The sequence below is a fragment of the Monodelphis domestica genome, chromosome 1 (genome assembly GCF_027887165.1).
Source record: "Monodelphis domestica isolate mMonDom1 chromosome 1, mMonDom1.pri, whole genome shotgun sequence".
In the NCBI taxonomy this organism is placed as follows: Eukaryota; Metazoa; Chordata; class Mammalia; order Didelphimorphia; family Didelphidae; genus Monodelphis; species Monodelphis domestica.
Window position 1 is genome coordinate 480203138 of NC_077227.1, and position 27262 is coordinate 480230399.

Sequence of the window (27262 nt, forward strand, 5' to 3'; positions counted from 1 at the left end):
TAGAGACATCTCTAACTCAGAGATTCAGAGAGACATGAGTAGCCTGAGACAGAGCCATGGACAGAGAGATACAGCCACGTACAGGCCTCAAGACCCTCTCTTCCCAATCCCTTGTCCAGAACCAGCGATGCCGGGCAAAGGGGACGAGCATCAGTGGGGCCATTAACCTGGAGGGTACAGGTCTCCTCTGCCGCCCACTCTCACCATCCACCCCCACCCCTCAGTGCATCTCCTTCGGGTCTCTCAGTGCATCTCCTTCCTCTCTCCACCCACACACCTCCACACACCCACACACCCACTTTAGTCTGGTGGAGACAGCCAGAGCTTTATCCCAAGCCCCCGCCGGGCCGGGGGGGAGGGGTGGAGAAAGTGAGAAACTCCCCCGCCGCCTAACCCAGGAGGCTGCAAAGTGAAGTCCTAGGGCGGGGGCCGGAACGGGGGCGGGGGCGGGGCGGGGGCGGGCGGGGCCCCCAGCGGTAAGGAAGTCTCGGCTCCGTCGCTTTTGGGAAGTCACTGGAGGCAGCCTTGGCGCCTGCGCAGTGAGCCCCCCACCCCCCCTCCTCCCCAGCTCCGGGGGCGACTCCTGATCCTGAATCTCGGTCCGCGGTGCGGGGAGCCCGAGATCCGGAGATTCTGAGACTGAGACTGAGAGACACTAAGTAACCCTGAGAAATCTGGGGACACGCACCCCAAGGAGCACACGGACACCAAAACACTGAGAAACAAGCAGACACCTCTAGACAGAAATACTAACGGACACACAAGGGACCCTGAAACACAGAGACCCTGGAGAAAGATTGAGAGACCCCTGAGAGAGCGCAGGCCAAGCTGTGGGCGCCCCGATGGTGAGTGCTAATTTGCCTGTCTGCGCCCTTGTCCCGCGTGCGTGTGTGTGTGTGTCTGTGTGTGTGTGTGTGTGTTGGGAGGGGGGGTCTGCCTGGGGAAGAGGAGTAACGACTGGGGTCTGCAGGGCCGAGGGGGAGGAGTCTGTGGGGGTCTGCAGGGAAAAGTAGGGAGGCCTGTGGGAGTGTCTGTAGAAGGCAGGGAAAGGGAGGGGGGGGTCTGCATTGGGCGGGGAGGGCCCAGTGGGAGTCTGGAGTGAAAAGGGGAAGATCCTGGGGATGGTGGAGGGGGTACTGCAAGGAGAAGGGGAAGATGCTGTGAGGGTCTGTCTTCCCCGGGACGGGAGGGGCATGAGATGGGGGGGCAGCGGGGAAGGGAAGGACAGACGTTGCTACACACTGGTCACAGGTTCCCCTTTTCTGCGGTTGGGTCGGGAAGTGATTGCACAAAAGGGGTGCAGTGAGGCCCCAGGTTTCCGGGCTTCCCATGTTCCAACCCCAGTACCTTCAATCCTCCACCTGTGGGACAGGAGGGCAAGATTTCTCCCCGGGGGGGGGGGGGGGGGGGGAGTGTTCAGAACCTCCAGGAGACGTTGGACTCCACTTGGTTTCCACCAAGTTGGTGTGGGGGTGTCCAGAACACCAATAATTCACTCCTCCGGGAAGGGTATGGTTTCATGTTTGGGGAACAGCACAATGTCCAAGGTGGGAAAGAGGTTAAGGGTCTATCCCATCCATTCCCCTACTGTGAAGACATGTGCCCCTCCCCTGTGGCAGGAAGTGTTGGCTTTCCTCTAACTGCAGTCTATCTACAGCTAGAGTGCCTTTATGCCTTGGCCTGAGAGGCTAGATCCCCACTTTCAGAGGTTCTTTGCAGAACTGATCTGTGCTTTAAACTCCTCTCCTCCTCAACCACCCTAATTACAATAAACTATATTTCTGCTTTAAAGTGAATCCTTTCTTTGCCCCATCCCCCTACAGGGATGCTTGGGGAGGTAGAAAGGAGTGGTGGGAATAATTCTCTTGAGCTCTTCATAACATGTTCAGGCCAATCTACATAAGAGACAGTGTGGTATAATGAAAAGGATGCTGGACATGGAATCAAGAAGATGTGGGTCCAGGTTTGCCTGTGCTTCCCAGAGTGTATTGGGCAAGTCACTTACCTTCATTGGGCTTCATTTTCCTGGTCTGTAAAATGGAGACTCTGGATTAAATTATTTTTAAGGACTCTTAGAGTTTAAATCTCCCAATGCATGAGAAAGCATTTATCTTATGTGCCAAGTCTTGTTCCTCCCCTCAAGAAGTTTATTGTTCTATATAGGGAGAAACAGCATGTGCTCCTATACCTATATAGAATTATAATATAAATATAAGGATACTGGGAAAGGGGGCATTATCTACTAGGCAAAGACTTTCAGTAGGAGGTGGCCCTTGAGCTGAAGTCTGAAGGAAGCCAGAGATTCCAGGAGGCAGAAATGAGGAGGAATAACATACATTCCAGTCATCAGGGACACAGCCTGTGCAAAGGAGATGGAATATCCTGTGTGAAAAAAATAAGCATTCTAGTTTGACTAGACTATAAAAAGGAGTCAAGTGTAATAAACCTGAAAAGATAGGTTGGATATCTAAAGGACTTTAGGTTTCAAAGAGGAGTTTAATTTTATTTTAGAGGCAGTAGAGAGCCACTGGTGCTTACTGAGCAGGAGAGTGACAATCAGATGTGTGATCTAGGAATATCACTTTGTTAATGGATGGATTAGGAAGTTAGATGGTACAGTGGATAAAGTGCTGGCTCAGGAGTCAGGAAGACTTGAGTTCAAATTCAGCCTCAGTCACTTACTAGATCCTGGGTCAATAAGTCATTTAACCTCATTTGCCTTAATTTCCTCATCTGTAAAATGAGCTAGAGAGGGAAATGGCCAGCCACTCCAGTGTCTTTACCAAGAAAATCCCCAAAAGGAGCACTAAAGAGGCAGACAAAACTAAAACGACCCAACAACAACAAAAATTGGATGGATTGGTGGGTAAGGATTGGATTAAATTGAAGAAGAGAGAGATAGTTTTAGACAAATGGTAATAAGGGTCTGAACTAGGGTAGTGGCCATGTTAGTCAAGGAAAAGGAAGGAATGAGAGGATGTTGAGGTGGTAAGTCAATAAAATTCAGCAACTGAATAAATATGTAAGATGAGAAAAAAGTAAAGATTGAGACAAAGTTGCAGCCCTGGGTGCCTTCAGTAGAAATAGGGAAGTTGGGAAGGAGAAAGAAATATCCTACAGAGACCCATAGATCCTCATGAGACAAATTCTGTACAGGACAAGCTTCCCCTTAACTAATGTGGGCAAAATCAAGGATGGAAAGCTTTTTTAGAAATGCTTAAGGGAAGAGACACAACCCTCCTTTCTGGGAGCACTCAGTCTAGAAACATAGAAGTTTAATTTTAGGTGTTATAGGGATACTATAAAGCAGAGATCAGCATCGGGCTAAATGGGGTTAACAAAAAGACCCTATCCCAAGGTCCTTCAGAATGAGGGCAAATATGTATGGGGCAGGAGCTCAGGGCACTTGAGGACAGTATTAGGCAGTCACGCCAACCCAAGTGCCTGGGGGGCCAGCCGGAACTCAGTTTCCAGAGTCTAGTGGGGACAGTCCTCCCAGGCCTGTCACATTTTACGATTTTGTTTGGACATCACTAACTCTAAAAATTTTTTTTTCCTTGTTTGGAGCCAAAGCCTCCCCCGGGGATGAGAGCAATTCTCTAGGGAGCCTTTCCCATCCTAATTTGCCAGGACCTTTTGGTCAGGCCAGAAGGGTTACCCAGGGACCTTGCATGGTCTGATCAGTGCTTTTTACCCAGGCACCCTTTGTGATTAGGACTGTGATTTTTACCCAGGGAGGCCTTGTGGTCAGTTTGATGATGTTATGTAGTGATCCTGATCAGGTTAATGATATTACTCAAGAGAACCCTTCTGTGGAGAGCATGTTCTCTCTCCCCATTTATATTCAACTCAGACCTGGGATAGGCAATGCCTTTGCCCCCACTTCAGCTTCAGACTTTGGCCCTCCTTGGGGTTTCAACCAGAAGTCTCTACTACCCCACTTTGGGGAAGGAACTCTGAGCAACTCATAGAGGTGACAGAAAAAAAATCTGTTCTTGGATCCTCCCTTCCATCAGAGCCCATCTACAGAAGGTGAGATCCATAATCCAGTGCCCAGGATTTCAGGTCATTCCTTGCATCTGAAAAAGTACCTTTTGTACAATTATAAAATGGAAGATTTGTGGTCAAACACCAATACCTATGAAAAAGATTTCAGATTTTTTGTGGGCTATATGCTTAATATAAGCAAATCATCCCCAAAAGTTGAGATCTTAAGTAGCATTGATAAAGAATTCCATAGTCATATTGTACTCTGGAATCAGACTGCATCTATAGTATTACATATTCCATTCCAAGGGCCACATTTTAGAAAAAAATAAAGATGTGTGTCCAGAGAGTGTCTAGGGTGGTAAAACTAAAAACCAGGTCATACAAGGTTCATTGAAAGGAACTGGGTGTTTAGCCTGGAGGGGTAGAAGGAGACTAGGAAGGGATGATAGCTGTCTTCAAGTATTTACAGAGCTATCAAAAAGAAAAGAAAAGCCTCTTGTTGATTAGAGCTGTTCAGAGGTACAATGAGTTGCTTCAGGAGGTTGTGGGTTTCCTTTTCCAGGAAGTCTTCAGGAAGAGGCTAGTTGTCAAGGATGTTACTTGTCAAGGATATTGTAGAGGGGATTTCTGTTCAGGTGCATATTGGCCTAGATAGTTGCTGAATTTCCTTCCAGTCCTTAGAGTCTTTGATTCTCAAGGAAACAGAGTCCCCTTGGCCTCAGATAAAGAATGTTTCAAGGAGCCTAGGAACAGCCTGATAGGTAATTAAGGGCAGTCATTTGGCTAAAATTCACCTCTGAAATGACACCTTCCTGGAGCTATTGGTTCCAGAGGTGGGTCCTGCTGATAGCACTAGCCCTGGTGAATAACAACTTTCAGACCAGATTAGGGCAATATCTTCTCATCTCTTCACAATTAGAAGTACTTTGGGAATTATTGGGCACAAAAGTTTATATCCAGGCCCCACCTCCAGCCCCTGAGCTCTAGAAGGGCTAAACTTACCCATCTGGCCTCAGCCTGGGCCTGAGTTGATTTGGCACAAAGCAGGAAAAATTTACTACTCAATTGCAGCTAGAGCTTTCCAAGGAAAGGAGAAATGGCTTAGAATTTTATCTGTCTCTCACTTGGTACATAAATCTGAGCTACTTTTATGATCAATTAAGTACAATTCAGCTAAGTTTAATTCAAAAAGTAAATTCGTTAACTGACCCTAGCATTTGAGCTGTACTTAAGACAGATAATCGAGACCCAGGTCCTGTCTTTAGGGTGTTCATAGCCTGTGAGAGAAAGGGATAGATCTATACCCTCTCCTCAGGAAGTTTGGAGAAGGAACCAACAGAGGCACTGCCCTTAGTAGTAGTCTCTCAGAAGCCAAAGATTGTCTTTGTTCATTATCATCTATTGATGTACCCTCATGTGGCCCTTAGGAAGCATTTAACCAACAGAAGGATTATGGAGACCTGCCCTGATCTTGGGACCCTGGTGTTTAGGGGAAAACAAAGAAGGAACAGGGCTTGGGCCCTTCCCTTAAGGAACTCATAGTCTGAAAAGAAACAGACGGGGGCCCTAAACTCTAGGAGCTCATCATCTGGGGGATACTGATAAGAAATAGACCCAGTTCCTGCATTTAAAGAGGTCACTGTCTAATAATGACAGAGGAACAGCAGACCTGGGCCCTAAAATCACCCTGCAGGGTAGACACAAAAGAGACAGACCAAATCCCTCCCTTTAGGCAGATCACAGATTAGGGGAGACAGAAACAAAACCTGGGCCCTAAACTCAAGGACCTCATTGTCTGAGAGGAAACCAAAAGGAACTCTCAGACAGACACATAGATAAAATGATAATGTGAACATATGTGATAACCCAGTGCTAGGAAATTAGAGAGGCTAAAGAGATTAGTTATTACAATCAGGGACATCCTCCTGAAGAAGACAGAATTTAGAAAGTTTGTATGATAAACCAAAAGCATGTTAGATTCAGAGAATTGAGAGACCGTTGGTTTCAGATCCTGCCTTTGACACCAGTCTTATGACCATAGAAAAATCACTCTGAGCTACATTCTCCAAATCTGCAAAATGGAGGCAATGATTCCTCACCAGTTTGTTTTGAAGTCCAAATGAAAAAAAAAAAGTAGGTAAAGGGCTTTGTGAACCTTAAAGTGCTAGCTATTTTTGTTGAGTTGGGTCTTGAAGTATGAGTAGGATACCAGTAAATAGGAGCATGTTCTGGGCATAGAAAACAGCACAAGCTAAAGTATAGAATGGGATTGAGGACATGTCCAGATCGTATTGGAGCATGGAGTATGAGAAGGTCACTAGAGTGAGATAAGACTAGAAAGATAGGTTGGAGCCAGAATGAAGGACCTTGAATTACATTAAGGAATTTGCATTTTATTCTTCTGACACTGAGTGACAAACTCAGTGCTGTGATTTGGAATCAGGACCTCTACATTCCCATCTGCCTTTATCACTTCCTACCTTGTATGACCTTGGACAGTTACTTTATATTTTGGAACCTCAGTGTTATCAACTATAAAATTAAGGAGTTAGATGATGATTCCTGATGGTCTCTCCTAGCTCAAAAATCCTAAGATGACCTCAGCAGCAATGTGATAGAGATTCTCCATGCCTGGAATGCTCTCACTCCTCATCTCTGCCTCTTGGTCTCAAGTCCCAACTTCAACCAGGAAACCTTCTTGAACATCGCTTGTTTGTCCATATTTGTTTACTTGTCACCTCCCCCATTGGTTTGGATGTAGGAGAAGAAGGGAGAGTCAGAGGCTCCTAGTTAACTGTGAAGTTGGGGGTACCATTGACAGGGACAGGAAGGGGAAGGAACTGGTTTGAAAAATAGATAAGCTTAATTTTGGAAATAATGGGTTTGAGATGCCAACAAGATACCCAGGTAGAAGCATTTAGAAACCCAAGGAAGGAGTTTGAGACAGGGAGAGGGAGAATTAGGAGATATTCTAGAAAATAAGAGGGATACATGAAGGAGACAGTGAACGGGTCTAGGAAAGAAAGAACATCATGACCAAGAACTAGGGAAGGTGAAGAGAGGGAAATTAAACATATCAAAGAAAAAAGCAGAGAAAGGAAGACAATAAATAGAGATGTGGAAAAGATCAAGGAATGGTGAACAGGGCTAGTGAGAGGCAAATGTGAGCACTGGGCTGTAGCCCAGTGGTTGGCACAAAATATTCCCACCTCAGGCCTACCCCTCTTCAAATCAACAAGCATTCATGCAGTGTCTACTGTGTCCCAAGCTCTGTGCTTAGATCCCAGGGATTTAGAGACAAAAATAAAGGAGCCGATGACCTGAAGAAGCTTATTATAACAGGGAAGCCAACATTAACATATGTAATTGTGGGTATAATGTATGAAAAATACACAATAATTTGGGGGGACAGTAATACTAGGGGGAATTGGATACACCTCTTATTGGGAGTTAGGAGCTGAGCTTTGAAGGGAACTACCAATGCCAAGAGTTGGAAAGAAGGAAGGGTGTTCCAGGTAAAGGGGACAGCTTATACAAAAGTACATAAGCAGGAGACAATGTCTTTCATGGTGAGCCAGGTAGAAGCCAGTTTGGCCTGAACATAAAGTGTATGAGGGGGAGTCATATATAATCAGACTGGGATAATAGTCTAGAACCAAATTATTAGGGACTTTAAATGCCAAAGAGAGAAGTTTTGCATTTTATCCTGGATTTGACATGGTGGGGGTGACATGTCAAACACACTTTTAAGAATATCAGATTATCAGCTTTGAGGAAAATGGATCGGAAGGGGAAAAGATTAGAGGCTGGAAAACTAGTGAGAGAGCTATTGCAATAATCCAAGAGAGGTGATACAAGCCTGTATTAGTGTGGTTGTGAAGTGAGTAGAGAGAAGGAAATAACCAAGTTCACCCTAAATAACAAGGAAGTCAGCAGGAAGTGAATCTAGACAACTGATATGGACTAGGGGGATAGACCAGAGCTGCCCAAGACACCATCCATCCTCCAGAAAACTCAGGCTTTGTCAGGAAAGTGACTGAATGGAGAACCCAGTTGAGAATTCATTTTGGGCTGTCTCACTTTGTCCATCAGCTCCTCAGCTGGAGCCCAAGGCTCTCTATTCCCATGTCTACTGCCTTCCAGAGCAAAATTCTGAGGCAAACCGGTTTTATGGCCCTGTTGTTGTTCTAGGCTCTTCTTCATTCCTGATCCCAAGGTTGTGGCTTGAGCCACAAGCAAGCAGGAGCCAAAATCCCAGAAAATTACAACTGGGGCATAGGTCTCCTTAACCCTTCTGAGGGCCCATCCAAGCCTTGCTCTAAAATCCAGGTGCCTTCTGGATAAACCAGAAGATAGAATCACAGGAGGTCTAGCCCCCTGCCTGGGCCATCTGAGATTGGGCTGGCTGAGACTTTTCTTTCCTTGGCATTCGGAAATCCTTTACAGATGTGCCATCAAATTTATTTATCACAGAGCTCACCCGATTTTTGTTGTTATGGGTCATTCATGTTAGAGTTGTCCCAGGCTGGCCTCTTTGCCCAGAATTAAAATTTGGAATGCCCATGGCCTTGCCAGCCCCTTTGATAACCTGGAAAGAGAAGAGACCTCCTGCCTAGTCTCTCTGGCCCCTCCTCAGGCCCCTATTCCCAGGGGATGACAGGAACTGATATCAGAAGGAAGGGTGGGAAGATAAGGAAGCCACTTGGTACCTTCAAAGTGGGCATGTGGCTGAGATTATGCAAATCAGGAGCCTTGGAATTGGGGGGGAACATTCCCTGAAATTAGGGATCACTTTGGGGGAGCCCTAAAAAGAAGGCCCAGGCTCCATCCGGATGCCCTCCCTCCTTCAGCCCCTCCCCTAGCTTGGCACGCCCCCGAAGCGGATGTATAGAAAGCCACTAGCAGGGGGGTGACTGGCGGAGAAACCAGAAACCGATCCTGGTAAGGATGGGCCAAATTGATGACTGAGGGAGGGAGTGGGCGGGGGTGAGGACAGGGAAGGAGAGGGGCCATCAGAGTCTGGGGGCCCAACACAGGTCTACCTAAGGGAGAAGGCCTGAGCCCTAGGGATGGAAAGTCATTTCATCCATCCCCTTGATTCCTCTTTAAAACCTCTAAGGGAAAAGCCCTTTGGTCCAGCCTCCCCCATCTCACAGAAAATAATGCCCTGTGAAGATTTCCCCTGATGCATAAATCTGCATTGCCACCCATCTCGCTTTCTTAGGTTCAGTCCTCTGAGGATAATACATGGTCAGCAGCTTCTTGGGACTGTTGGGAAGCAGGAAAAGTAGGCTGGACACCCCTCCTTTCTCCTCTCCACCCCCACCGGGGCCTCTAAGAACTAGAGGCAGGGGATGGCCAGAATAAGAGCAGGAGGGAATCCCTCTGACTGCCCCCTGCGTTCCCTGGCCCCTGAACCCCCTCTCCTCTGGTCCCCTTAGGGCTGGGATGACCTGTCGCCTGTGAGTGACCCTCCCCAATCTCCCCTCCTCAGAATAAGATCAGGGAGGGGCTGAGAAAGCAGGAAACGTGGAAAGAGGAACAACCCTCTCTTCCGGGTTTCCGGCAGAGAAATGACTGAGCAAACCCATGGGGAGGGCGGAGATAATAGTCCCTGAGGCTCTAGAGAGGGCTCAGGCAGAGGGGGAAAGGGTGGTGACATAAGGTATACTTTATCATCTATATTTATCAAATAATAACCATGGCATATGGATTGGGGCATTTTGATCAGCAGTCAGGCTGCAGAATCTTCTCTGTGCATCTGGGAAGTCTTCCTGAGGGAGGTGACCTCCCCATTAAGAGATCCACTGTAGCATCAGCTGAGCAATCCCATTCTCAGATTCCGTCGGTGCCCCAAGTGGTCCTCTTGAATAAAGTATATCCATATGAACACCCGTATGAGCTCCGGGTGCCAGTCACCAAACCTAAAAAACAAAAAACTCCAGAGAGACCCAGAAAGCAATAGGATTTGGCAAGAGCAGAGAAGGAAGTTCTGCAAGGTCCCTTCCCTCCCCACCCCCCCCAAGCTGATACTATATCTGGAAGGTGACAAAAAGGGTTTAGGGTTGGGAGAGAAGGAGAGAGAGGTTTGAGGACTTTGGGCAACCTCTTTCCATGTTAAAAACTGCCCCAGAAGTTAAAAGTACATAGAAAAAAGCTAAGACAACAAAACTACTCATGATTATTATTTGTACACTTTCAGTAACCATGAGCTCACTACCTCTCAAGGCAAGCAGATCCACTTTTGGACAGATCTGTACTTCATTATATTAATTTGAATCCTGCCTCCCAACAGCTTCTGCTTAGTGCTGCTAAGTTCTGACCAAGCAGCACAAATTTAACACCTCATTCTCATGAACTCTTCAACTGCTGGGAAGATGGCAATTATGCTCCGTCTGAAATCTCTCAAAGCAAAACACTCCCACTTCCTTCAGTCATTTCTTATATGGCCTGGTCTCTAGTCTTCTTGTCATCCTAATCGATCGAATTCAGATGGAGTTCAGCTAGTTAATAATGTCCTTTTTTTCCCAATATGTGGTACCCAAAACTGAATACTCTAAAAGTGACCTAGGACAGATTACAAGACTGTCATTTCTCTCATTCTCAGCATTGATTGGCTAGCATGTCACTCTTAATTCATATGGAGCTTACAGTCCACAAAGGCCCCCAGATTTTTTTCACTTGAACTCTTGTTGGTCCATGTTGCCCCTAACCAGTGTTGATTTTTTTTTAACTCAGGTTGAAATGTTTACAAATATAAATGTAAACTTAACGCTTACCTTGTCCCTATTAAATTTTGCCTTATTTCATTTCGATGCTCTACTCTGTTGAGATCTTTTTGGATCAAGAGTCTATAACATCAATCATTAATCACTACTTTAATGGGAGGGGGCAAGGAAAGGGGGTCTGGATCTTTATCTAATTGTAACATCACCAAATCTTCATCTTCTCTTGTCTACAAGAATAGGATGAAGGACTTCATCAAATGTCTTGCTAAAATCCACATATAATATGGCATTCTTCTGACCTGCCAGCCCAGTAACCCTATCAGAAAGAAAAATAAGGTCCATCTGGCAAGAACGTGTTCTGGATGAAAATTGTTAGGAGTGCCAGTTACAGTGCAGCAGGACAAGAAACCGGTAAGTGTTTCAGTTTTCTAAAAATGTAAGATTTTTCAAATGATAGGACTATGGACATGAGTTTTATTCATGGCAAAATTCTAGAAATGATAATCAAAGGCATTTTTTTTTAACCTTTAAAAAGGAAAAAGTAAGACACTAGAAACATGTCTGTTTCTTATCTAGCAACAGCACTGCCACCTTTCAAGTCTTTTGAGGGGCTCAGCATCTTCCATCTGGATCTGATGAGCTGAATTCATAGAGGTCAAATTGGTACTCTCTTCCTATTTCTTAATTTCAATATCAATTCACTAAGTCATCTTTTCTTCCTAATATGAAGATCATTGTCATTGGCAGAGAAAACAGAAGTAAAATAGGAATTATCACAGAATTTGAGAGTTGGAAAGCACCTCAGTTACCAGTCAATCCAACCCACACCCAAAAGGAATTCCCACTCTAACATTCCTGACAAGTAGCTTTAAATTGTAGACCTCCACGGAGGGGAAATCCTATCCCTTCCCAAAGCAGCCCATTCCACTTTTGAACACCGTTCATTGTTAGAATGCTTTCTCCTGACACCAAACCTAAATTTGCTTCTTTTGCCATTTTCATCCATTACAAACAGAATAAGGCTAATACTTCCAAATAACTCTTCAAGTACTTCAATAAAGCTATCATAGCTCTAGCCCTTCTTCTCTTCTCCAAGCTAAATGTCCCCATTCCTTCAACTTATCTTCATGTGACATGGACTTGAGGCCTTTCACCAGCCTGGCTACTCTCCTCTGGATGTTCTCCTATTTATCAGTGACCTTAATAAATTGGGGCTCTTGATTGAAAATAAAAGTGGAATAGAGAGTTGAGCAACTCTATTTTTTCCTCTGTCATCCATTATCCTAGACCCATCTATCCTAAGTATTTTCTATTGCCCCCAGCATGTTCTTCTTACATAAAAAAAATGTTCTTGGAGACAGCTAGGCAGTTCAGTGGATTGAGAGGCAGGCCTAGAGATCCTGAGTTCAAATCTGGCCTCAGTCACTTCTGAGCTGTGTGACCTTGAATAAGTCACTTAACCAACATTGCTTAGCCACTCTTCTGCCTTGGAACCAATATACAGTATTACTTCTAAGACAGAAGGAAAGGGTTAAAAAGAAGAATTCATCACATGTTCTGCTTTTAGCAAAGAGCTCCAACGGTGGTTTATTCTTAAGAAATTCCCCTGTACACTCAAAAATTCAGCTAACATCTTTACATCTCCTGGTTTTAATATGAATCTCTCCCCAAGGATGATATGACATCTCTTGTAATTCTGCACTGGAAGCCACTTTCCCTACTTATCCTGTCTGATTTACAAGGCCAAGAAGAGAGCTAAACATATACCTTGATTTCCATATTGCTTCCACACCATACTTTTTCCATCTTTTGAGATCTATACTACCTTCTCCTCATTCTGCTATCATCTACTGTCCTTCAGATCGCTCTCCCAGCTTTCTCAATTAATCTAATATCGGGCTTTGGTCTTCCTCCTCTGTACATCTCTTGCCATCATCCAAAGAGACTTCTATGTCCATGCTGATAACCAAGGACATGCATTGAGCATAAGCTTATGTTGACACACATGATCCATGGTTTATACACGTTTCTCTTCCTAACCCTGATTTCTCCATTCCTCAACCTCCTTAATAATGGCAATGAATTTTGCCATCCTATTCCTTATATACATTGACATAATTCTACATTAGACTTCACCATCTATCAAAAATATGCCACACCTCTTCTTTCATTCACATTAAACCAGCTCTTTGCCTTCATTGTGATTTCCAGCACTGCGTTTGTGCATGCTTCTCTCAAATAATTTTCTTCAAAATGACTTCATTTCACTGTTTCACCAACTATTATCAAATTTACTATCAAATGAAATATTTATAAAGTACTTAGCCCAGTGCCAGACACATAATAGACACTACAGAAATAATTATTCCCTTCTTTCTTTCTATTACCCTAGAGTAATTGTTTTCCCCTGTTCTAGATTTGTGAATCCTCAGCCCTGAGTAATCTAATCTAATTAGAATTAGGTTTAGGCTAAACTTGGAGAGAGAAATAGGTGTGCTATTGTGGCATGTTGTGGTATCGTGAATGGTACAGCTGATGACTAGGTCAGGAGAGGAAAATGGCTAAAAGATTTGGGGGAAAGAGATCCCAAAACTTCCTTGGAGACATGATTGTTGGGATGAGAGGGCAACTCTCCAGATGTAAAATTCAAGCAATCAGATTTATAGCTTAAAAGGATCTGATAAATGATCTAGACATTTTCCCTCATTTTACAGATTAGAAAACCAAACCCCAGAGAAAGCTCTAGTGACTTGAATAGAAAGTCCCACACCAAGCAGCAGACACAAGATCTCAACCAGGTCTTCCAAATCCCCTTCTAATGATTTTTCCACTCCAGCATGCTGTTTTCTCTGCCAAAAGCAATATTCTTGACATGCTTTCATGATAATTTCATACTTAGAATGTGGAAGACAAGTAATAGAACTGCTATTCTGGACCAAATTCTGACCAATAAGGAAGAACTAGTCGCTAAAATTAAAAAAAAAAATTAACCTCGGGAGGAAATAATTCTTCATAGACAAGAAAAGACTTGAATAGTCTAATTGTACCCTAAATTTTGGGACAATGAATTTCAAAAATTTTAGGGAAAGAATAGTTAGGCTCTCATGATAGTCAGGGCTAGAAAGCTCTTGAGAATGCAGTTCTGGAGATACAACTAACAATTTCAGTGAGGAAGAAAAGGGGAAGTTGTTTAAGAAGACTAATATGAGTGCATAGAAAGTTCATTGAAAGGTTTTTTTTTTTTCCCACAACCCTTATCTTCTGTCTTACAAGTGTTATTAAATATTGATTCTAAGGCAGAAGAGTGATAAGGGCTAGGCAATTGGGCTTGCATAGGATCAAACAGTTAGAAAGTTTCTGAGGTCAAATTTGAACCCAGGATCTCTCATCTCCAGGTCTGGCTCTCTAGCTACCTAGCCCCAGACCATGATTTTTTTAATCTTATTAAAACAAGGACAAATAAGGATGAATATAAAAAGAGTGACATCATCCTGTAATGGGTTCAGCATTGATAAAATCAGACTGTTCAGACTGATAATGAATGCTAAGGACAATCAAAAGGCACCTAGTGCACTGAATGAATTTCCAGGTATGATTGCTGAATCTTTATCAGTGATCTTTTGAAAAACACAGAAGATTGGAGTGACTCTCTAGAATTAGAATAGGCAGATGTCACCATTTACAAAGTAGGAAAGGGAGCAAATTCTTTCAATAGTAGGCCTTAAACCCTAACTCCAACTTGCAGGAAAATTCCAAGAGAGATGGCTCAAATGTTTAGAAAGGTGGGCATTGATCACCAAGAGTCAGAATCACTTCATTAAAAGCTGGTCATGCCTGATGAACCCAATTTCCTCTTTTGACAGTTAACTATCCTGATATTTTATAGGAATGCCATAGCAATATCAGATACCTAGATTTCAGCAAGGTATTTCAGAAAGGCTTGTAGGCAAGATGGAGAATTATGTGCTAGATAATACAGTTAGAGAAAGTTAGCACTGATTGATTCATCAGACCTGAAGGAAAGTTAGCACTAAATTGATCCATGTCAACTTGTTTGCTAGTGGAGAGCCCCAAGGATCTTGTCCTGGTCACTGTGCAGTTCAATATTTTCATCATTAATTTGCATGATGGCATAGATAATATCTACCAATAATGTTGGAATTTGAAATTTAAGTCATGATTCAAAGAAATTGCCTAGAATGATAGGCTAAATCTAATAAGAAAATATAATTGGAATGAATGTAAAGTTCTACATTGGGATTAAAAAAAATCAACTGGTTTTAGATAACCTCAAGCTGTATGAGTGAAGGGAGTGAGATGGCCAAAAAAGTTAATGCAATCTCAGTTTGCACTGAAAGGCTAGTGTCTAGAGTTGTCCATTAAAATTGGAAAAGATTTCCAATTCAAAGATTATCCAGCCTAACCACAAATTTTATTTATGAGAGACCTGAGACTCAGAGAGACCAAATGACTTTCCCACAGTCTCTTAGCTAATAAATAACAAAGATGGGATTAAAACTCATGTTTTCTGACTCTAAATCCAGTGCTATATTATCCCACATGGTTAGGCTAGTACTGATCCAGCCAGACCAGATTTGGAGTATTGAGTATTTGGTGTTTAGAACTTGGCACTCCACTTGGGAAAGAACATTTATAAACAGGAGCCCTTCCAAAGAAAAGTGACCAGAATGGTGAAGGAAATGGAGATCATTAAGTACAAGCATTAGCTGATGGAACCAGGGGTGGTTTTTTTTGTTGGGGTTTTTTTGCCTAAAGAAGTCTTGTAGAGATTGATAGCCATTCTGAAGTATCTGAATAGCGATCAAGTGCAACATATCATCAGACCATTATCTTAGAAATGTTCATTTGGCAGCTGTTTGAAGGATAGATTGGTGAGAGGAAGAAACTGGATACAGGAAAACCAATTAGGAGACTATTTCAAATAATCCTGGCAAGGGTAACAAATGGGAAATAGAGGAGAGACAAATGTGTAAGATGTTGGGGAAATGATGCCAACAAACTGGGAAGAGGGTAGGAGGGGAAGAAAAAGGGAAGAATAAACTCAGATGACTAGAATATGGCATAAATAAGGAATTTTGGAAGAAGAGTGGATTTAGGAGACAATAATGAACTCCATTTCAGACATTTTGAGTTTGAAGTTACTATGAGCTATTCAGTAAAGGAATCCAGTAGGCAGTTGTTGATGCAGGACTATACATAGGAAATAAGGAGTGGCTATATAGATTTGGGGGTAGTCTGTGTGTGGAGATGATCATTGAACCCATAAGAGGGTCTCTTTGTGAAGGACTTTGTCATGGGGATTGCTATTCTGGCACGAGTTGAACTAGATGGCCTCTAAGGTCCCTCCATCTCTGAGACTTGGTGATTTCTCCAATATAGTTGTTGAGTATTACTTGAGAAAATCCCCAGATTCAACTGACTTCTCCCATCACAAATTTATGTTATATAAGACCAGCTAGGCCCTGGCTGTTGCTCAGAAAAATGACTAATTTTACCAGTTCTTTATCTCATTCTCCATGCCAGATGCAAACCTTTTCTTCCCTCCTTTCCCTTCCACCAAATTGTATCCCTCTTCCCTATATGTAGCACAGATGACTCTAGCCTCTTGCATCACTGAGAAGATTGGGGCCATTTGATGTGAACTCCCTTAGCTATTTATTCTCCTCCATGCCTTAAAACTTCTCAGCATCATTGTCCATTCTATGTCCTCCATGGCTTTAAGAAAGCAGAACTCCTACTTCTCATTTATGTTTACTTATACTCTTGCTCTTAGGCAAACCCTCTCATTCTTGCATTTTCCATCTCTCCCTTTCCAATGGCCCTTTTTCATCTGCCTCCAAACATGGGCTCCCCAATCCTGAAAAAGAGTTTCCATTGACCCTTCTACCCTGTCCAGCTACCAGCTCCTCTCTCTCTTTTCCCACTCCTTATTGCTAAACTTTTTTTTAACTAAATGCTTTAAACTAATGCTAATACATTCTCCCCTCAACCCCTTCCAACCTCTGTCACACATGCATACCCATTCCATAAAAGAACTTCTCTCCAAAGTTACCCATGATCTCTGAATCACCAAAACCAATTATCTTTTTTTTCAATCTACTCCTTTGCCTACATCAACAAACATTTATTAAATGCCTACTTTGTGCTGTGAAGTATACAAAGCACTGGGGATACAAATATGAAAAAAGATAGGCCCTTCCCTTAGAGAGCTTTCAATCTAATTAAAGAAGATGATGTATAATATAATTATTAAAGAATACAAAAAAATTAAAGAAGACAATATACAAACCAAAGCTAAAAAGGTCGGGGTTGGGAGAAAAATGTACCTGATGGTCAAATAAGAACCAAATAAAGATTAAATCTCTTTTCAGATTTCATCACCGTTGCCCCCTGCCTTGACATCAAAGATGCCCCATGCTTCTGCTTATCCTATTTCTCTAACCCTTCCTCCTATGTCTCCTTCACTGGCTGATCTACCCTACCCATGGAATGCCTTCTGTCCTTCCCTCCTTCCTACTCCTTTCTTTTATTTGGTTAACCCTTACCCTTCTTCTTAGAATTAATACTGTGTATTGGTTCCAAGGCAGAAGAGTGGTAAGGGCTAAGCAATGGGGGTCAAGTGACTTGCCCAGGGTCACACAGCTGGGAAGTGTCTGAGGCCACATTTGAACCCAGGACATCCCATCTCTGGGCCTGAATCTCCATCCACTGAGCCACCCAGATGCCCCCTTATTAATCAATTCTTAATCCCTATTGAATGAATTATCTAGATAGTTGAAATTCCTCACTATGGTTATATCCTGCCTCCATGTCTTCAGGTCATCTCTCAGGAATTCATAATCCAGACCTCCCAACTGGCCTAATAGCCTGTAACAAAGCCTCACCACTAATCCAAATTCAGATGTTCTCCTCCTGGCCTTCTCCCCTCACACTCGTGAATTGCTATAGAAAATCCCACCTTTTTGAAGTCACAAGCTACGGCCCCCTCACCTTTACCTAGCCGGAGCCTCTGGAACTAAAGGAGTAAACTTTCATTCCTTTATTCTTCTAGTCATTGATACGCATACCAGCACATCTAAAATCCTACAGAGCACATGGGAGAGAAGGAAAGAGAAGAAAAGCTCTCCCTGATATGTCATCATTTCTAGTTCATTATGTTTCTTTCTCATATTTTTTGTGCATAACCACCTAAAGCCTGGATTTTATTGCCATTTGCTCTAAGGTGATATTGTCAAATTACCAGGCCTTTCATCCTGCTTTATAACTGCAGGTAAAATGGCATTTATTGTATCTGGAGCCCACCAGAGTTAGGAAGACCCAAGTTCAAATCTGGCCTCCTACTTAATTAGCGGTGTGATTCTAGGCAAGTTACCTAACCTCTTGTTTGCCTCAGTTTCCCCAATTGTAAAAAGAGATAATAATAACACCCGCCACCATCAGGGTTGTTGAAAGATGAGATAATATTGATGTGCTTAGATTATTATTGTTATCTGGCTTGGTAAATACATGTAGAGAGAGTTTTTTCCTCCTACCTCTCTGTTTTCAGTGTAGCCTTCCAGAACAGATATACAAGAAAATACTTAGTTTACCAGTCCTCTTTAGATATCCTCCATTCCTGGCAATCATTCTTATCTCTTAAATTCTGATTCAAAAATCCAAATCCCATTCCCTCCCCCCCACTTTTTAAAACTTTTTTTTATTCTTTTTACAATACACACAGAAACAACTTATAGCAATTGTTATCTGACATTTTGTGATTCAGATTCTTTCCCTCCCTCTCTCATCCCCCTTTCCCTGGGGCAGTAAATAGCCTGATATAGTTTATGCCAGTGCTGTCATTTAATACCTATCTCCATATTCCTCATGCCATGAAAGGGGACATATCACATATGCAATTAAAAAAACTCTTGAAGGAAATAAAGCAAAAAATGGCATGCTTTGATCTGCAGTCAGACTCCAACAGTTCCTTCTCTGGCTGTAGGCAAATCCCATTCTTCAACATGATCTAAAGAAGTAATTGCTCACTTTCCAAATCTCTCTCTTTGGGGAAATTCCTACCCTTGACCTGCATCAGTGATGAAAATGTGACCTCTAACTCTTATTGCCCGGGACCTGATCATCTCTGAGTGTTTTATAGGTTCCTTCTGCCAATATCATTCAACTCTACACAAATGCCAAAAGTAGATAATGGTTATCAGGTTTGAATAGTTTCAGGAAGGGTCATAAGAACCAGATTCACATTGAATGCTTTATACTCTTTTATTTTCAGAAGCAATGTAACCTGAGACTTTAAATTTCTCACTCATAAATGAGGAGATTCAGCTAACTGATCTCTAAGGTCCCTACCAAGTTTAATGTCCCGTTGTTCAGGCCATTTTCCAATTATTTCTATCAGGCTTACCTGTGGCCAATTTGAGGGCCCTCAGGAAGGAGTTGCCAACTGTTAAGATTAATCTATTCTTCTTGTGACCAATACAGTTCAGCCCCTTTCACTATTCTATGAAACACTGAATGCTGCTTCCTCCTTTCTGTGGGAAAAGCTTCTTTCCATGGCCCTTCTTCCCTTCCTTCGCTGTCACATTCTTTCACCCTCTTCACACCAGTTAAGATTGCCCCCTGCCTCTGGTTTCTTTCTGCTCTTCCCCTGAAGTGTTTGTTCAGTGCTCTCATTCTTCCTAATAAACTGAAGAGTAGACAGAGACATTGCTCTAGCCTTCTCACCTTTTCCTGTGCTAATGAGACCAGCTCACATTTGATCCACAAAAACATTTCCGTTATTTTTCTTACCTTCTGAAACTGAGATACCCTATTCTGAAGTGGCTTCTGCTTCTTAGTCTTCCCAACAGCCTGAGGCTTGGGGGGTTGGGGAAGAGAGGAAGGGGAGTGTTGGGAAGAATTCTGAGCAAAGGTGGTTTTTTTTTAATTGGATGTTTTCCCACCTTTTTCTGGGGCATTTCAGCTTTTTCTGATTCCTAGTGCTAGTCAGGTGTCTCTGATTTGCAATCAGCAGATTCTAGTCAAACCTCTAATTGCAATGACTGTCCTCAGTTATCTGAGCTCTTTGAAAAAAAAAAAAGTTGACATTTATAGCTAAAGTGTTTCATATGTGTCATTTCATCTGCTCCATACAATACTCACTATAAAGCAGGCATTCTAATTTCTTGCTACTTCTCGTCTATTCTTTGAAACCTTTACCTTCTCCCTTAGAATCAATACTAAGTAATGGTTCCAAGGCAGAGGAGTGGTAAGGGCTAGGCAATAGGGGTTGATCAGGGTTACACAGCTAAGAAATGTCTGAGACCAGATCTAAACCCAGAACCTCTTTTATCCACTGAGTCACCTGACTGCCCCCTCTTCTCTCTTTTCACTAATCTTACATCTATTGCTTTCTATTTGTATCTTGCCTTTTCATTTTGTCTTAGCTTCTGGAGGAGAGAAAATGTGGAGAGCCAGCACTTAGAGGGCATTGGGGACCCAACCCACAGCTATTTGTTATTCAGGGATCAAGGATGGGTCAGGAGCCTGAGCTGAGTAACCAGAAGTCACTTCTGAAGAACGGGCATGAGTGGGAAGAGAGGAGGTCAGGGAGTTCATGGCCCTTTCCTTCTCCCACAAGACCAAACCTGGGTCAAATCCAGCCCACTCTGAATTATTCAGACTAATGGAGGAGGTAAAGATGGAATAATCACAACAGCAGAGCCCAGAGTGCCTTCTCCTGTTCCTGGCTGAGTATCGGAAGTCCAAGTTAGGATTGAGATGGGCTCGAATGAAGAAGACAGGGGGTCCCTCTCTGCAGCCTGTCCCTCTTCTCGATATAACGTGTCCATTTTCCTTTAAGGAAAAAGAGTAGAAGTGGAGGGGGCACATTCTGTGCTTGGAGCAGAGGCAGATGTCCTTATTCCAAGAGGGCCCCTCTGCAGAGGAAGGTTCAGCAAGTGGAGCCAATACTAAGCCTCTTCTCTATTTTCCCCAGAGCGTCTAAGCAAAGAGTGTGGGCGCTGGGACCCATAGTGGAAGGAGCACTAGAGACAAACACAACCCATTCATGCCGACAGCTGATGAGGCTGGGAAGCAGGTGAGAGCACAATACCTTGATCTCTGGTTGCTCTTTCAGGGAAATGGGTACAATATACCCTTGGGATACAGAGTAAGGAGTAAAAGGGAAAGATGAACTGCTTAGTCTGGGAAAACCTGTACATTGGGAAGGGTCAGCCCTGGGGTTGGAAGGAACCATATTTTGGGGCAGGGCCCCAGGCCTCCTTATTCTTGTTGTTCAGCATACAGGGCCTGAGGAGGCGGACAGGCCCCCTTCTATGTCCCGAAATGACCCAGCCCCTCTGGCTCCTTCCCGGCCTAATGCCTGCTGCTTCTGCTGGTGCTGCTGCTGCAGCTGTTCATGGTATGTGTTTGTGCGCACAAACACGTGTGCATGGGTGTATATGTGTGTCTACATGTGTCAACATGTGTGTATGTGCATGAGGGGCAGCCTCTAACTAGTGAGTAGAGAGAATAGGTTGTCCTGCCACATCCCGGGCAGAAGTGCTGGCCAACGTCCATGGGGTAACTGCTTTACAGATTGTGAATTGTGACACTCACACTTGCAGGCTAGGAACCCCCTAGCCATCCCTCTTCCAGTGCTAGGCTGGGGACCAATGGCCCCATGGACAATCCTCAGATGGGCCCCAGTGCGCTTACTCATCCCTCACCCCTCTTGACACACCGAGAACCCAAGCGAGTGGATAAGATAGACTTCAGTAGCTTTGGACCTTAGGAGTGTTACGCAGCAGCCAACTAGCCCGTCTTGAGCCATCTCTTCCCTCGTGCCATCATTGCTGGCCAGGAGGAGTTTTGAGATAGAGAAGTAGTCTTTCTTCACCTTTGGCCAACTCATAGACCTGAGAAAATGGCAGCTTGTCTTGGATGTGTCCTTGCATCACTCTGTGTGTGTGTGTGTGTGTGTGTGTGTGTGTGTGTGAGAGAGAGAGAGACAGACAGACAGACAGACAGAGACAGAGAGAGTGAGATTACACGTGCTTCCATCAGCCCACGTGCCCCTGGGTAAGTAGGGGTGTGTGTCCGTCTGTCCACATGTCTGTGTTAGCATCCCGAGTGCTAGTTCTACCTTTCGATTTCACCGTTAGGAATGAAGAACGGCAACGGGCTTGGAAAACCTCTAGAGAGACCAGACTGGAGACCATCCCCAACTGTGAAACTTGGTAATTCCCTCCATTCCATGCCCACCCTCACGGAGGAGGAAGCTCTTTCCCCAGGGGGACTTGACAGTAGGGGTTAGCAAGGTCAGAAAGCTTGACCTTGGCTCTGAGGGGAATTTCAGAGTTTTCCAAGCAAAATAGCTTCGGAGAACGAGGGGAGTGGAGAGAGCTGGTGATGGGAGAATAAAGGTCAAACGATACCCTCACAAATGTCTATCCCCCCCGTCCATGTGGACTTAAACATTTGCAGCACCAAGCCCAGCCAAGAGGAGGTTCAGAGCTGGGCCAAGTCTTTTGACAAGCTAATGAAGAATCCTGCTGGCCGCAATGTGTTCCGGGAGTTCCTTCGTACAGAATACAGTGAGGAGAATATGCTCTTCTGGCTGGCCTGTGAGGAACTCAAGGGAGAAGGCAACAAGCAAGCCATTGATGAGAAGGCTCGGCTTATTTACGAGGACTATATTTCCATCCTCTCTCCCAAAGAGGTGCGACCTAGGCCCCCCTCCCCCCAGCCCTCAATAATGTCGGTGTCCCTGCCCCCCCCCCCAGGGTCCTTCCCTTGTTCCCTCATCCTTATATTCCTATGTCTTGTCCCCAGTCACCAGACCATCCTCAGTACTAGGACAGAGCTAACCTTTTCAAGCTAAAACCACTACTAACACCAGAGGGGTTGGGGTGATGGGGTCCTTATCTGGAAGATGCCTCATCAATGTTGCCTGTTCCCTAGGAGACATCATGGGGGAGTCCAGAATTCATCTTCCCTTTTGCCGGTGTGGAGTCAATTGGAGGGGTGGCAGGGGGGAGCATATAGAAAAGCCAGGAAGGTTGGAATCCCTGGGAGAGGCAATCCTACCCTTGCCCAATCATATGGCCCTAGGGAGGGGAGGAGGTGGGCCATCAGCATGCTGGCCTCTGGGGAAGGTAAGCCCCAACCCCCTGTTGGCTGATAAGCCTCAGGGTACCAGAAGTGCATGCTCACCTATAATCCTCATACTCAGGTGAGCCTGGACTCCAGGGTACGGGAGGTCATCAACAAAAGGATGCAAGAGCCATCATCCCATACGTTTGATGATGCCCAGCTACAGATCTACACCCTCATGCATAGGGACTCCTACCCTCGCTTCCTGAACTCTGCCTTCTACAAAGCCCTGCTCCTCAGCACCTCAAGATCCTCCTCTGAGTCCTAGGACAGCTTCCCCTCCCCCCAGTAGGAAAGGGGGCAGCCTACGACACCTAGAGTGAGAAGATCTGGCCACTTTGGAAAATGGGACCAAGGGGGCATATTGCACCTATGCCCCCACTCTTAGAGAAACCTGAAGTTTTTCACAGAATTGTCCTCTGGCCCCTGAGGTCACTGCCCACTACCTGTACTACAGTGTTGGACCAACTTATCTTCACAACCTCAGGCCTGACATTGTTAATAATAATAGCTCCCATTTCTATAGCGCTACCTGGTTTACAAAAGTGCTTTCCTCACAACAACCCTGAGAGGTAGGTATTGCAAGTATTTTCTCCATTTTGCAGATCAGGAAACTAAGGCTTTCAAAGAGGTTATATGACTTGGCCAGGGTTACATGGTTAATAAGCGGCAGAGCAGAGACTCAAACTTCGGTCTTCTGACTCCAAGTCCAGTGCTCTTTCCACACCACCACAATGCCTCTTTTACTACTGAACCCCCTCAAGTAGGGATCCACAGGACTCTCAGGAGAACTGGGTATTCATGGCAGAGTGGGGCACTGGAGGGTATTGTAGGGCAAGAGGCCAGCCCTGCCCAGAAGAATCTGCTGCTTTTCTTTTTTAAATGGTCACTTTATGCTCCCTCCTCTAGTCCATCAACCTCCCCCCAAGAAGGGAAGGTTTAGTATTATTTTTTTTCCAAGTCTTTGTATAAAGAAGTGTCAAGTTTACAATGCACTTGCCCGGGCCAGCACCATGCTGATAGAGACACTGAACTGGGGGATGTGGAGGGTTGGAGCTCTAAAATCCTCCCCCTCTTTCCCTCTCCGTACCCACATGTTAAAGTAGAATTTAAAAAAGAAAGAAAAGAAAAAAGGAGCAAGCCCCTCATACTACCCAACAGCCACCTCCATCCCTAGAGCAGCAGGATTCTGGTAGGAAGTAGGAACGATAGACACATACTCAAGCTAGGGCTGTGTCTTCCCCACTTAGAAAGGTCCTCAGGACAATATCCCCCACATACACACCTCAGTTTCCTAGTGGTAATTTCTTGTGACTCTGAGATCCTGTCATGCCCAAGTGACAGGAACTGTCTGTCCCCATTCCCTGCTTTCTCCCATCTGTCCTCTTTAAGGCCCTGGGTTTAAAAAAAAAATAGTGTGCCCTGGGGAAGCAGGGAAAAATTGTAAGGGGGAGGGGAGGGGAGAATGATCCTGTAATAGAGGCTCTGCCCAAGTCCTCAGCTGAGAAGTCTTTCTTTCTCATGCTAGTCAGCTGGGACAGGGGAGTTCTAACTAACCATTTTTGGGTAAATACTTTGGCATTCCTTCCCCCACTCTCCCAGTAGCTTCCCAGTCAGGCTCCTTGATTTCCCATCCCCATCCCCACCCCCTCTTCTCTATGACCCCAAACACTCTCCCTGAACCCCTTTACTACACATGGGTAGCCTCTCACACCTGGCTCATAAGAAGAGGGCTAGAAGCCAGGCTATTGCCCACTTTTTACTCCCCCCTTCCAATCCCAGCCAGCCTAGAGTCCTGTGCCAAATTCTCAGAGGCCACCAGATAGAAATTCAACCCTTGAGCCAGATGAACCCAGGCCTCTGAAGATCCCTCTCTGGAGCTCTGAGCCTGATCCTTATAGACCCTGAAAGCTCCGATTGGGGAAGCTACTTGAGGACACAACTTGAGCAGACTTTGGGGGGGGGGGGGAAGCTGTGTAAGGAAAGAGACCATGGGGCCATTAATTTATAAACAAATATACTAGGATCTCATTTTTCCCAGATTTGCAGGGGAGGAAGCCAAGTCACTGAAGAAATTCTTTGATGGGAAATATATTCTCCATAGGAATATATTTTTGTAAGGTAAAAACCATTTACTCAAACTCAGGCTGTCTATCTACATTCCCAACCTTCTACCCCTGCGCCAGCCATTCCAGGAAGAAACCACTCATCAAGCCCTAGAAAATTACTGGTCTCTCAAGTTTGTTTTGTATTTTCATATCATTTCTAAGTCTGCCAGGCTGTGAAAACTATAGTCTTTCCTGTATGTTTTAGGGGTGGGGGGGAACCATGGTTTTAATATTTATCACCCCCAAACTTAGAATGTTCTTTTTATTGAAAATATTTTTTAAACAAAAACAGAAATAGCTTCTTTCTTTCCCCTTTGATGGGTTTACAGGGGAGAAGAGGGGAGGCAGGGCAGGGGGAAGGACAGGAGACAAGCAACACACAGAAGCCCTTTGGATAAGGACCTAGAATCCTGGCCCAGAAGAGACATACCTTTAGCTACCTTTTCCTAACACCATCTCTGCCTACCACCAGGGGGCAGGCCTTCCAATCCTCTAACCTGGTTTCCTGCCTCAGACCTATCAGAAAGGGCTGTTGCTGCTGGGCCTCACCTACCATGCCAGGTCACCTACAGCTCAGAGATGCCTTTTCCAAAGGGAGAGGCTTCCATCTATCAAGGTTAGACACAGAGTGGCCCCAAGCCAAGAGAAGGTCCAGGATGAAGATAGCTTATATTTAATTTTACAATAATAGTCCCAGGTCCACACAGACAGGCCAGAGATTTCACTAGGATCTTTCATTGGCTGAGAAGCACCTTAGCACTGGGAGGATCTGCCTGGTTAGCTGTAATCCAGAAGACATTCAAGGTGGATGGATCCAGAGCAGTCATATACAGAAAGCAAAGCCAAGCCCCAAAGAGCAAATGTGCTTCTGTCCAGATGTCCTAAAGCCAGACTTTTCTCCATTCAAAGCTTTACATATTCTTAGCTGCATGCTATCAGGTTCTGCAGAAGACCTCCCTAAAGACCCTTAAATGGTACCCCAACTGTATGAACAAGACTCATTCAGCTGTGCTGGCCAACTGGGAGAGGGGAGAAGGAGAAAGAACAATCGTGTCACCTTTTCTTTCATCAATATTAGTTGAACCAAAGTTTCAACGCAATAATTGCTAGCATATCACACCTACTATGTGTCAGTCGCTATACTAAGAGCTTTACAAATATTATCTGAGTTGTGTTCAGAGGGTTTTGGAGAATGTCCGTTTTAAGCCTTCAGGAAGTTGGGTAGCTCAATGGATAGAGAGCCAGGCCTGGCAATGGGAAGTCCTTGGTTCAAATCTAGCCTCATATACTTCTTAGTTATACGACCCTGGGGAAGTCAGTTAACCCCAGTTATCTGGCCCTTGCCCTTCTGTCTTGTTACTGAGTTGTTACTCAGACAGAAGGTAAGGGTTTAAAAACAATTAGTGCCTACTACCTGCTAATCTAACTGCAAAAATACTTTTAAAAGCACCTCACTCTAAGTAGGGCATCCTTTCAGAAACCTATGATGTCATCAACATGTATGCTCCCTCCAATAATCTCAATTCCTTAGTGCAGTGATGGCGAACCTATGGCACACAGTGTTCTCTGTGGGCACATAGCCACCTTCCCTCCCTACCCCCCTATCCCCAGAGTTCTGTTACTAAAAAGCAAAGGGAGGGACGGTGCTGAGCAGCTCCCCTCCCCATCTCTATGGTAGGACATTTTTTCACATCCCCCGCCCCTCTGCACAGCAGCCCAATGGGAGAGCTTACTCCCTCCCCTCTGTAGGGAATGGGGGGGAGGGCAGGGCATGGGATCTGGGAGCTAGATCTGGACCGGCACTCCATCTCTAAAAGGTTTGCCATCACTGCCTTAGTGGTTCACGGAATCATGGATGGAGAGCTAGAAGAGATCTTAGAGATCATTTAGTTCAGTCATTTCATTTTATAGATGACTAAATAGAGCCAGAGAAGTAAAAGGACTTGTCCAATGTCCCACACAAAGTAAATGTAAGAGCCAAGATTTAGACTAAGGGCCTTTGACTGCAAACTCAAGGCTCTTTCTGTTATGATACAGTGCTACCATTAATAGCCTTTGTGAATTACCAGTTGTTATGAGGAAAAACATCAACTCACTGGCCAATTCTCTGGTGATAAGCCTCTCTAAACTTTGATGGGCTCTAGTCCTGGAACAACAGATAGTCTGTCTTGAGGCCTGTACTCAAAGCTTTTATTAGTACTAGAGCTTGAGCCTTTAGGGCACAGCCATGAGATCCATGCCACAAGGAGGCATCGAAGCCCTGTAATGGAATTTCATGAAGTT

General features: G+C 44.5%; 1 protein-coding gene across 4 annotated transcripts; it reads left to right on the plus strand.

Moving 5' to 3' along the window:
• The first annotated feature begins 489 nt into the window (after positions 1-489).
• On the plus strand, positions 490-25274 carry RGS19 (regulator of G protein signaling 19). Of its 4 annotated transcripts, none has more exons than XM_007475491.3 (7): positions 491-845; positions 10953-11129; positions 20713-20814; positions 21017-21138; positions 21881-21955; positions 22203-22437; positions 22951-25274. In XM_007475491.3, the coding sequence occupies exons 3-7, from the start codon at positions 20785-20787 to the stop codon at positions 23137-23139; spliced, it is 651 nt and encodes a 216-aa protein (XP_007475553.1). In that variant the 5' UTR covers positions 491-845; positions 10953-11129; positions 20713-20784; the 3' UTR covers positions 23140-25274. The 4 variants fall into 4 exon arrangements, with proteins under 4 accessions (XP_056668758.1, XP_056668759.1, XP_007475553.1 ...); XM_001367519.4 differs by having other exon boundaries at positions 10958-11129; XM_056812780.1 differs by lacking the exon at positions 21017-21138 and having other exon boundaries at positions 490-845.
• Positions 25275-27262: the final 1988 nt, after the last annotated feature.

Bases quoted from the DNA above. Each gene is read 5' to 3' on its own strand.
- RGS19 (XM_007475491.3), top strand. From the start codon at position 20,785: ATGCCGACAGCTGATGAGGCTGGGAAGCAG. The intron at 21,956-22,202 runs GTAATTCCCTCC...AAACATTTGCAG, and splicing joins ATCCCCAACTGTGAAACTTG to CACCAAGCCCAGCCAAGAGG. The intron at 22,438-22,950 runs GTGCGACCTAGG...CCTCATACTCAG, and splicing joins CCATCCTCTCTCCCAAAGAG to GTGAGCCTGGACTCCAGGGT.